Source organism: Fusarium solani, assembly GCF_023522795.1.
Source record: "Fusarium solani strain SB1 chromosome Unknown bctg00000014, whole genome shotgun sequence".
NCBI classification, from domain to species: Eukaryota; Fungi; Ascomycota; class Sordariomycetes; order Hypocreales; family Nectriaceae; genus Fusarium; species Fusarium solani.
The window spans coordinates 1,387,556-1,399,356 of NW_027072141.1; the positions used below are offsets into that span (position 1 = coordinate 1,387,556).

At 51.7% G+C, this 11,801-nt stretch overlaps 4 protein-coding genes across 4 annotated transcripts; 3 read left to right on the forward strand and 1 right to left on the reverse strand.

Moving 5' to 3' along the window:
• Positions 1-461: 461 nt before the first annotated feature.
• Positions 462-3,710, forward strand: MRS44_017919 (uncharacterized protein; the record flags this gene model as incomplete). Its single annotated transcript, XM_065615806.1, has 5 exons — positions 462-1,223; positions 1,447-2,097; positions 2,902-2,918; positions 2,976-3,354; positions 3,402-3,710. 5 exons carry the CDS (start codon positions 462-464, stop codon positions 3,708-3,710), a joined length of 2,118 nt encoding a protein of 705 aa, XP_065471878.1.
• Positions 3,711-4,336: 626 nt separating this feature from the next.
• MRS44_017920 (uncharacterized protein) lies at positions 4,337-5,324 on the reverse strand (the record flags this gene model as incomplete). Its single annotated transcript, XM_065615807.1, has 2 exons — positions 4,337-4,946; positions 5,017-5,324. The coding sequence occupies 2 exons, from the start codon at positions 5,322-5,324 to the stop codon at positions 4,337-4,339; spliced, it is 918 nt and encodes a 305-aa protein (XP_065471879.1).
• A 188-nt stretch (positions 5,325-5,512) lies between these two features.
• On the forward strand, positions 5,513-6,442 carry MRS44_017921 (uncharacterized protein; the record flags this gene model as incomplete). The annotated part of the gene is made up of 1 exon (XM_065615808.1): positions 5,513-6,442. The coding sequence occupies one exon, from the start codon at positions 5,513-5,515 to the stop codon at positions 6,440-6,442; it is 930 nt and encodes a 309-aa protein (XP_065471880.1).
• A 1,311-nt stretch (positions 6,443-7,753) lies between these two features.
• On the forward strand, positions 7,754-11,649 carry MRS44_017922 (uncharacterized protein; the record flags this gene model as incomplete). The annotated part of the gene is made up of 6 exons (XM_065615809.1): positions 7,754-8,264; positions 8,317-8,657; positions 8,717-9,448; positions 9,556-9,587; positions 10,014-10,928; positions 10,995-11,649. 6 exons carry the CDS (start codon positions 7,754-7,756, stop codon positions 11,647-11,649), a joined length of 3,186 nt encoding a protein of 1,061 aa, XP_065471881.1.
• Between the last annotated feature and the right edge of the window lie 152 nt (positions 11,650-11,801).

Sequence of the window (11,801 nt, forward strand, 5' to 3'; positions counted from 1 at the left end):
ATTGTTAGGCCCTTGGCATCGCTGCGCTAACAGCAAATAATACGACCTCGCATACTGGTTTGCGACATGAGTTTGAGGACAGCACACCATAACCATAACTTTCTCCCTCACTAACCTACCTACTAACTCCAAGGTTTTTTGCCGTCATAACCTTACAAGTGCAGCACCTAAGAACCAACGACACTCAGGCTTGCACCCCAACATCCTCCTTGGCAGTCACCGCGACGACATGTTCTCTTCTGCGAGGGACAAGGGTCACTGCGTTATTATGATTGCTCATTCTATATAAACAAGGGTGGGCCCACCTTTTGTCTCGACGCCTGGCGGCCTGATTTGAGGGTATTCAGGTCTTTATCTATTCCCGTGAAGCAGCTGACTCCGCCCTGGAATCTCGCCTTTCCTCTGAAGAGCCCCGACCAACTTTCGCTCTCAAGAGATCGCCATGTCTAGTCCAGCCCCCGATGGCAATACAAGGCCGGCTATTCAGCACAGCCTCGCCCTCCCTCGGGAACATGCAAACCTCAACTGGCGCCGTGAACGAGGCGTCCGCAAATTCTACGACAAGACAGGCCATTTCCCTTGCGAACTCGCTCCGCAGTGTTGCGACACATACTGGGACGCATTCACCTTTTCTAGAGCGCATTCTTACTCTCGGCGTCAAGCTCTCGGAACAAGACTGGATCACTTTCGACGACGTCAAGGCCTACCTCGCCGAGAGAGTCAAGTATCACAAGCCCAAGGCCCAAACTAAATTGCAGCTGAGCGACGTGGACAGCGCTATTGATCATTTCTTTTCGGGGGCGCCAAAAGCCAAACAAGCTCCTGTGAGTCAGGGGAATGGAGGAGCTAACCAGTCACGGTCAACCACTAACGCCCCCGAGGCATCTCGCGCCAAGAGATCCCTTTTCTATGATCTGGAGGAGGAGTCTGTACAGGTATCGCCGAAGCGACAGAGGATCCAAGAAGTTATGTCGTCAAACAGAAAGTCGATACCGGGGCTGCCATCCGCTTCGATAACAAAACGTCCTTTATACTCGAACGATAGCACATCTTCGTCTAAGTCCTTTGATGACTCTGACATAGACAAAAACTGGAGTCCTGGGACGCTGAGCACTAACACTGCTGACAATAAGGACTCTGTCCACGTCAACACCGCCCAGAACGGCTCCAACAAGACCGAGAAAACCGCCGACGATGCTTCAGGGGCCACATCGAGGCCATCAGTACAAGGAAGACGTTCGGTTTCAGGACCTGTTGATGGAAACAAACAACGCCTCCAACATCAACGCCAACTCCAACTCATCGTCCCTCCCAGCCTCGACGCTCAATATCCCCCTCAAAGACAACACAATCACTAAGACATCTCAATCAAACTCGTCCGCCAGACGCCTCTCCAGCGTGAGCCCACTTTCCCTCCCAAACGTTGCCTCACACTAACGGCTGTAGCCCGCTGCTCACTCTGCTGCCCCCGATTCCCTTGACGAAGTTCGCCGAGAGATGTACGACGCGTGTCGAAAGTGCTCCGAGGCGGTTGAAAGAGGAGCCCAAAGACTAGAACGATTACTCTCCGACCACTACAGCCAGAACGCAGCCCTACAATCCTCCCTCGAGCGAGCCAAAGAGGTTCACCAGCAACTCGGACGAGACCATCGGATCAATGCCAAAGCCCAGGTCGAAGCAGCGAGCAAAATCAGTACGAACGAAGGCTACATGGAGCTGAGCCGCAAGATCCTGCAAGCCTGGCAAGAAATAGCTGGCTCGGATGCATCTCCGTCTGGATGGATTCGAAATGCGATTGAGGAAGCCACCGAGAAGCTAGCCGAGCTAGACATCGAGCGCAAGGAGGCCTTGGGCGAGCATGGCAAGGCTGCTGCTGCTTTTCAGCGAACGAGGCGGCAGATGGAGGAGGCCCGGGGGAAAGTCGATGATCTCAAGAGTTCAATGGAGGCGCGGGGAGCCCACCGAGACAAGCTGCAGCAGGAATGCCGCGCGGCGAGGTTTTTTGCGGGCATTGTGAGGTTGGGTCCTAGGGGGATAGGGTTGCTGGAGGAAGAGTTTCCGGGGTTTTCCGAGTCGATTGGTGATATATTGAAAGATGTGAGTACTTGAGCAGGTCGCGGAAGGTTCGGTCTGGTTCATGTGGCTGTTTCGAGATGACTTCTTCTGCTCTGGCAAGCAAGCGTTTTTTTTTTCTTGTTAGTCTAATTGTATGTTGTTCAGCGCTGCCCACAAATCAAATGCAATCAAACAAACAGCCAAACAAATCAATCAAATATGCCAGAATCTTATATCAAATCAAACAAATGGAAAACACCGGATTTGAAATGACATTTGATATATTTGATACAGGGTATAAGGTTGAGAGTATAACCTGCCAGGCTGGTGAGCGTGTCTTTGCTACTTACCCGGAACCTGATGGATGCCAGAGAGTGGACCCGACCAATCAGAGCTATTTTTCGCGACATCTATTAGTGAGGTACGCTTGATGACAACACATAAATCAGCCAAGGAGAAAGTAGCTTCTTACCCTTCACAATCGACGCCTAACCTGATGGAATCTAACAACATCATGCTCCCTTCCCCACCCTCTGCCTTTGCCCTTCTCCGGCCACCGCGAAATTTGGCGAGTCAATTTGAGCTGACGACGCAGGTGGCTTTACCTGACCACCCTACCGTTGCAGATCTTCCGCGAGCAATATGGAGGAACAAAGGATATGTTTTTGAAGAGTCCTTATCCCGGAAGGGTTCGAAGGGCCGGAAGAGCTGGATCAAGCGCCATGGATTCTTTCTCGTTGAGATTGACACTAACGACATTCCGTTGAGTCCTTACTGGGCCTGTCGTTTGTGCGACGCGAAGGGCCAGCCCCGAGTTCTTCGCCGCTGCTGTTACGAGTTCAGCAGCTGACCACCCTCCGCAAGTATGAGAATACGACGTCGCGAGCTTGAGCATTGTTAACCACATATAGGTCTCACAGGATCTTCGAGAGCAGTCAAGGTGCCGATACAGACCCGTCAACCGAGGAATCTGACCGGCCCAAGCGACGGCGCTTGCAGTACAGCACCGTGCCGCGTGCCAGGGTCAAGGTGATCCGAGAACTGAGCCTGGGACTTCTGATCAACACCAATGCTCCCTTTTCTTTCTTTAGCGATGCGTTCTTTCAACAACTCGCCTGGCGACTTGACCCTCACCTATCTGACCAGATATCATGGAGCCGGCAATCGATGAGCCGTCTGCTGGATGACACGTACAGGTGTAAGAAGGATGAGGTCAAGCAGGAGCTCTCATATGCCCTTAGCAAAATTCATCTGGGGTTCGACCTATGGACCTCACCCAATCGGCACGCTGTCATGGCGGTTACAGCTCATTTTCTTGACCGCGTCTACTAGCACTTCGACGCCAGCTCGGGTGTCACAGCGGGGAAAATCTTGCTGTGACGCTTGGGCGAGTTGTGCGTGAATGGAAGATAGAGGATCGAGTCGGAACAGTGATCTCAGACAACGCATCTTCGAACGACAACTGCCTTCTGAACTTCTACGGAGATCTTGACGCAGAAATGGGCCCGGCGGATATTCGGGCGAGACGTATGCGCTGCTATGGACATATCTTGAACCTGGTTGCTCGTGCGTTCCTCTACGGCGAAGATTTCGAGGCTTTCGAGCAGACTTCTCAACAAGCAGTCAGCTATCAATCAGTACTGATTACTGATTGATACTGATACGTTTGTTTGTTTGTTTGTTTGTTTTATTCATAGACTGTCCCAGCCGCCCTAGTGGCAGCTATGCAGCGTACAACTACAGATACAAGAGTTCCCGCTCCATACTTCATGGGACAAGCCGTTTCTAGTCCAAACTGCTTCCCTTTCCGCTCGGACGCGGTCTCTCTAGTACCAATAGTCCTAATGACTGTTCTGTGTCTCTGACTTGTCAGGCCTTTCCTGGCCCGCTTCTGCTTCTGTATACCGATAATCACTCGTCTGCAGTAAGTTGAGCACTGTGGATGGGGTGGAGGGCCCCGTCCTGCGATGATCTTGGTTGCTTGTTCTGTATGTCTGCAGTGTGCTTCATAGAGTGCCGATGTGACCGTATGTGTGGCAGCGGAAGTGTATGTGGCTTGCTTGTTGATGTGTTCCAGGTCTGTGTTGACTTGAGGCCGTGTAGACGTGATTACAACAAAGACGCGCCAGGACGCGTCTTGCGGAGTAACGGTCTGCTGGGGCACAGGTTAACTGTGAGGTTGCAAAATATGTCGTGTTTCGAATTGAAGTACTGAGCTGTTGGTGGTGTTGGTGGTGTTGTTGTTGTCGTAGTGGTGTCCATTTGTTGAGCAATAAGTCGTTCAACCACCTCCGTCGCAGCTCCCGCGCGTCCTCATCGATCTCGAAAACCGTAAACCGTTGTCGGGCAGGACAAATGGGGTATCCAAGTCCATTCTCCATCGTGGGGCGTACATGAGAGGGGCGCGACTCCCTCTATCGTACTGGGGCTGTAATGTTTGGTGTTTCGTGAGGTTCGAGATTGATTCCGACGCGTCGGTACGTCGGTGACAGAGTGTGGTTGTCTTCTTGGGGATGGGTTCTTTGCTGTTGGTGGTTGTAGCCATGTTGTTTTGGTCATATCCGTCTTTCTGCTCCGCGTCGCCGTCGCGTACTGTTCGAGCTCCGGCGCCGTAAACGATTGTCGGGCAGGACAAATGGAGTAACCCAATTTCCATTCTCCATCGCGGTGCGTACATGAGAGGGGCGCAACTCCCTCTACCGTACTGGGGCTGTAATGTTTGGTGTTTCGTGAGGTTCGGAGGCTCGGTTTTCGGCGCGTCGGCGCGTCGTAGAGAGGGGGATAATCGCGTCGTTGAACTCCTCTTGGCACCCAGAGACAGTCGAACTGTTTCTGAGAGTTCCCAGCGGACACCACGTGGAGGTGGGAGCTCGTCGTCCGCCACTGATAAGCTAATCAATCAGTATCAGTAGCATGGTAATCAATCAATCAGTTATCAGTAAGGGCCTTATCAATCAGTACTGCTTGTTGAGAAGTCTGCTTTCGAGGCCGAATCGCAGGTCTTTGACCTCCTCGGCCGGCACGAGGATGACCTGCGCCATTGGAGAAAGAAAGGGCCGGTGGGAAAACTCCACAATGTTGTCAAGTTCATCAGGTCGTCCCCTCAGAGGTGTGAGCTCTTTAAGAGGATCTCGCGCGAGAACGATGAAGCACAAGAATATCTCTTGGCGAGTGAGTCGACGGCGGAGCTCGAGGTCGTCATGAACAATGACACGAGATGGAACTCCACTTACCTTATGATCTCGAGCGCTCGTCAAGCAGGGAGACATTAGGGCATTCTTAGTTCATCCAGAAGTGGAGAAATGGCTACCCGAGGCCGACATGTTAAAAGGGGAATGACTGGAGGCTCTTGGCAGAAATCAAGCATATCCTTGAGCCGTTCCATCTGCAGACTATGAGAACGCAGGGGTGGGGTAGCGAGGGAGGTAATGGACGACTTTGGGAGGTGATGACAGGCATGGAATACTTGCTGGAACACCTGGAAGATCGGAAGCTGTTCTATCAGGCTGCCCCAGACGAGGCAGCAGGAGAGAACACCGATTCGCAGGTCGAACTACGCCGAGGGCGACCAGACCGAAATCGGCAGCTTCCTGCTCGATTAAGGGATTGCGAGATGGATCTGTATCCACGAAAGTCAATGGAAAGCTCCTTGCCAGGTCGCGGCTCGGGACAATGTGATGGTGGATCGGGCAAGCGATCGGGATCATTGGGAACTGACGACATGGGAAAGGACCACCGACGCTATCTGAGACTCTCAATCATCACTGCCGGGCAGAAACTCAACGAGTACTACACCAAGCTTGGAGAGTCGCCGTTGTTCGCCGCATCCATTATCCTCCATCCGTCGCTCGGCATGAGCTATCTAGAGGTGAACTGGGCGTCGGAGGAGCAGCTCGTGTGGGTAAGGGATGCTAAAATCGGACTCTCTGACTACCTCGACCGCTGGTACCGTTGCGACGGGCCGGTGGATGAGCAGCAAAAGGCAACTGTGGAGACAGCGGCACCCCCAAGCGTGCCAGGGAAAACATCTAAAGGCAGTGTGTTCAAGCAGTGGGTCAAAAGCAGGACAGCGAAGGCTACGGCGATGGGTAGCGAGCTGGAGCGGTATCTGCGGCTGGAGCCGCAGGAAACCGAGGATCCAATTGAGTGGTGGATGGCTCGGCAGGGGCAGTTTCCCATGGTCAGCCAGTTGGCTCTGGATATACTTGCGATACCGGCGATGGCGACTGATTGCGAGAGGTCGTTTAGCCTGGCCAAGTTGACGTTGACGTCCCAGAGGCTTTCAATGACGATGGAAACACTAGGGAAGCTGCAATGCCTCAAGAACTGGGTGAGGCATGGCGCAGTGAAGCTCGGCACGGCAGCGGGAGGGAGGGATGAACTCTAGTGGGAGATTGGAAATGGTAGTAGTATGGAGAGCACGGAAGCTGAGATTTGAAATATTTGAAATATTTGAATAAATATTTCAAACAACAAATCCAACGTTGAGGGCTATCAAATAAATCAAATATGACCCCGGATTTGATTTGTTTGATTTGAGGGCAGCGCTGCATTACACCGGCTCGAAGCGTGCTTTCGTTCCATTTGCTCGAGCTTATTACGACGACGAAAGCTTCATATACCGGCACATTGTTCCGGCGGCGTTCTCATCCGGAATGGGCCAGGCGCTCGTCAGCTCGCGGTGGGCAGCTAAACTATCCTTGTGGTGGATTCGGCGTGGAGCGAGATATGTACCTGTTACGTATACTGGGATGGCGCTTCTGAACTTTTTCCGTTTCTAGTACTGGGTGAAGCCAAACAAGCTGTCGGCGGTGCACAGAGAAAGTGAGCAGAACTTGTTTGAATGACTTGTAGATCTGCCTTCCAATGCATTCTTTGGGGATGACGCGTAGAGAGATAGTAGTGAGAATTACTAAATACGAACCCTAGTAAGATGCAGACCTTCACCGGGTTGAGCATCTTTATGCCCTGAGTTTTGGAAAGATGGGTTAGCAACTAAAAATGCCGCTGATATCTGGTAACCCGAGATGGTTGCGCTCGAAATGCTTACTAGCTGGGACTTGATGCAGCATACGTAAAACCCAACGACTCAGCCAATGTCCCAATATAGGGAATGGCTTGCTAGAGTACTTCAGCCGCGTACTATTAAGCACCAGTAGACCAAGAAATTGTTGGAAAGTCTTTTGAATGAGGATGCCCAAGAGAGTTGGAGTGCCTGGAACTGCGTACAATGGCTCAACGATCCTTGGCGTTTGCTTGGGGAGAACGGGAGTCTTGCTTGCTAAACAGGAGCGAAGTTGGCAGAGCAATCATCACACACAATCAGAGTTTGCAGCTGACGAATAGAAGCGGCAGCTCAACTAGGGCAACTCAAGTATTTGTCTACATTTTACCATCTGGTACCCCTCACCCGGTCATACCCCTCACTCGGTCAGCAAAAAAAATATTCCCCCATACAAAATGCGATTTTTCATTTGAACAGTTCTTGAACAAAAGCGAAGCTATCAGCATGGAAAAATGTCTATTCTATTGAAAATTGCATGGAATTTAACATTTCAACGTTGCTTCCCCAGTGACGCATGCGGTATAGCCGTATGGCACTAATATAAACTGTCTTGAAACGCCTCCCTCATCACCCTCCCTCCGCCAGGTCTCATCGGATTTTTCTCTACACCAGCCTCCCAAAACGACGCTCAAAATGCCCCAGACGCCTTATACAGAGGATAATGTTATTGAAGCCATGCTGGATGTCACAGATAATGGACTCTCGCAGCATGAGGCCGCCCAGAAGCATGGCATGCCCCAGACCACCCTCTCTGACCGACTAAGAGGCATACCGCCTAAACCTGAAGTCACCCATCCTGCCCAGCTGTTATCCAAGTCCCAAGAGACCAGGTTGGTAACCTGGATACTCCGGCAAGAGGCCCTGGGCTATGCTCCGTCCCACAGTCAAGTCCGTGCCACCGTCGCTGCCCTCCTACGACAACAAGGCAGGGAACGGCCTATCGGTGTACATTGGCTAGCCAGGTTCATGAAACGGCATCCGTCCATAAAGACGAAGATCGGAAAACGCCAGGAGGCGTCGAGATTCAATTGTTTTACCCCGACCGCCGTCAATTGGTACTTTGATATCCGGGAGAAGGAATATGGCTGGATCAAACCCGAGAACACTGTCAACGTTGACGAGGGCGGTATCATGGCCGGATTTGGTGAGCATCAGTCGTTCTGGCCATTGAATGAGCTAATCCATTGGGAACATAGGCTTGGATTCCTTGGTTATTGGCAGTAGCGACCCCAGGAGGAAGACCTTCCTCAAGGGCTCTCAGTCCCGCACTTGGACTAGCTTTATCGAAGCCGCGACTGCAACTGGCCGTCTTCTGAAACCGGGGATTATATTCAAAGGCAAAGAGCTTCAGCAACAGTGGTTTATCGATGAGCTCAGGGAGGTGGCCGACTGGTATTACATCACGTCCGACAACGGCTGGACAGACAACCACATCGCAGTCGAGTGGCTCAGAGAGGTCTATCTTCCCCAAACGCAACCGGAAGATGAGTCTGATGCGAGGCTTATCATACTGGATGGCCATCGAAGCCACGTATCTGTGCGTATCTGCCTGTTCCGAACTTTCTGAACCAAAAATGTCGCTGACTCCCAATCTAGGATGAGTGGATGGCTACGTGCTTTTTGAACAACGTGTATTGCTGTTACCTACCAGCTCACTGCTCCCACGGCCTACAGCCACTCGACAATGGCCCATTCAATGCATCCAAGGCTGCCTATCGCAAAGAACTCCAAAAACTGACAAGCCTGACCGACTCTGCGCCGGTGGATAAGGTCAACTTCATCAGGGCCTATGCCAAAGCCAGGGAGGTGGGTATGACGAAGAAGAACATCCTCTCGGGCTGGCGAGTGACTGGAAACTGGCCGGTTTCACGACGGAAAGCGCTCATACATCCAGAGATCCAGCCAGACAAAAAGAAAACTACACCTGCATCAGATGGCCCGAGCGACGGGCAACGCGACTCTGATAACACGCCAAAGACCAGCCGTCATATCAGGGATCTGGGGAAGAACAAGAGCCCCTCAACGAGAAGGCGCTATTCTGTGATATCGAAGGGTTTCGAAGCACAAGAGTCAAAGATCGCCTCGCTGAGCGCAAGAGTAGCCAGTTTAGAGGAGGAAGTCGGGCGGTTGAGCAGAGGCAAGAAGAGAAGAGCGATACCGAATCCCAACAAGAAGTTCATAACACTAGCCGAGGCTCTAGTGGCTGGTGACACTATTTCTAGGTCAAACGAAGCAATTGAAGAGGCAGAAGCTGTTGAGGAGGTGATCGAGGTGGGAGGGGTGGAAGAGGATGAGGGCTCAGATTCGGAGGCGGAAGAATTACCAGTTGTACGGACCCGCGCAGGCCGCGCAGTTAAAAGACCAAGAGGATATTAAAATAAATTCAATTCTGATCTTGATCCTAAACATGAATTTATTTTTGCTATTTTTGTCAGGTTCTTGCCAGCATGATGAAAAATCGCATTTTGTATGGAGGAATATTTTTTTGGCTGACCGGGTGAGGGGTATGACCGGGTGAGGGGTACTAGATGGTAGCACCTTTGTCGCATATCAAGCCCTGGCCCCACTAGCGCAGCTGCCTGCAATGCAGCTGCTACTGCCTAAACAGGCAACACTTTCATTTGTGTATAAAGAGCTGCACGACTCAACGCGCCTTGCCATTGAGTTCTTGCTCCTTAGATAATTCTCATCAATCGGCTGGTGCCATCAATGATCCCTGTGGAGCCAATTGTCTGACAACCTTTCAACGTTCAGGGCTGCCAGAGCATGCCTTTTCGCTTGATTCTGTGGACCATTATTTTTCCGGGATCTTGAAACGTTGGCTTTTATTGGCCCAAGTCATGGCTCTCGCAAATTATCCAATAGGGAGATAGACTATGTGCTGACGAATCAGTCACTGCCCCGCCAACGGCACTATTGACTTAACAACCTCATTCAAAACATCAACACGAGCGAGTATAGAGCATCAAGCAGCACGTCACGATTCGACCTATCTACCACCCGATACAGAGGAAATGTCGCTTGACCAGAGGATCAAGGCCTGGCTACAAGAGACTGCACCAACTTGCGAATCAACCACCACTCATCAACCCAACGACATCCAGCCTTGCCGAAAGCGACGCCGGTTAAACACTCTGACCCCCGAGACATCGCGGAGTCGCGATAGTAGCCACCACAGCATGGCCTCAGCTCGTAGCCATGGGAGTCCTGGGAAGCGCAGTCATCCCGATAACCACTATGACCATGGTGATGCCTCTGAAGAAACACCCCGGGCATCCGGCAGGAAGGTCAAGGCTCCAAGGAGCGAGTCCAGCTACTCTCTCCCATCCACACAATCGCAGTACGAAGCCTCCGAGAGGTCGGGTTATTCTTCGCCAACAAAACAACTTTCCGCGCTCGAGAGAAATGCTAAGGGCGTTGTCCCGCGAGAGCTGAGCGCCTTTCACAACCAGCCGCCCTTGTTAGAAGACTTGCTCGACAAGATCGACCTCGTCTCGACGGGGATCGGCATCCTTCCAACCTCCCAACGAGAACTGCTCAACCATTTAGATGACAATACGTACAGCGACTTCAAATGGACTCGGCGAAGGGGCGTCAGTGATATATACTTTTCAGACCAGCGCAAGGACCTTGGCTGCACCCCTCCTCCCGAGACCATCCACAAGATCCTCCATCAAGCGGCTTTTTGCAATAGCAGAAGCAGCCCAGAGGCGGACTGGAATGCTGAAGTTCACCATCGAGTTCTCGAAGCAGCCTTGAGGCCTTTGCAAGGGCCCGGAGTAGACCAACTAGTTGATTTTAGGCTGAGGTGAGTCCTTTTGTTGCAGATGCCCATCTCCATGTTAGCCTTCACGTTGCTCATTTGTGACTTTAGTACTACTGCGGCTTTGATCAAAGAGTACCATGCTCCTGTTTCGGCCACCAAGAAAGTTGACTTTTGCATCTACCTCGATCCGAGTTGCGACCAACAACATGCAGATGCACCGCAGGTCATCAACGCCCTCAGGGACGTTTTGCCACTCGGAGCGTTTAACCACACCAACTTGAATTCCCTTTCTGATAGACCCATTGCCGTAAGCATCGAAACTAAGAAGACGGGCGAAGGCTGGGAAAACGCGAGGCTACAGATGCAAGTGTGGAGTGCCGCACATTGGCAATTCCTGCGAAAGCTTTTGGAATTGAGACAACGTGCATCAGACGAGCTATCGAGAATAGGACAACAAGCGATAGGGGCTGCTGCAACTGACCCCGAGTCAAGTCCCATCGCCGGCTACGAGCTCCCCGACTTCCTGCCTGGCATTATCATTCAAGGGCATGACTGGCACCTTGTTATAACGACGCGTGAAGGGGACAAGACCATCTTTTGGCAGAAGAAGACATTCGGAAATACGTCGAGCTCAAAGGGGATTTACCAGATTATTTGTACTTTGCAGCTCTTGCGCCGATGGGCACAGGTTGAATACTGGGCATGGCTGCAACAACTGTTGCGAGAGTGGCCACGATGTAACGGACAGCCCCTTGTTTTGTAAGCATAAGTAGAGACCAGCCATGTCTTGCTACAGAAGATATATTTGAAATACGTTTTAAACATACCATTAAGTGACTTATCACTGACCATAAAGTACACGACGAGCTGGATGCCAATGGCGAGCCGGTCAGACTATAGGCCCCCCAGGCAGAT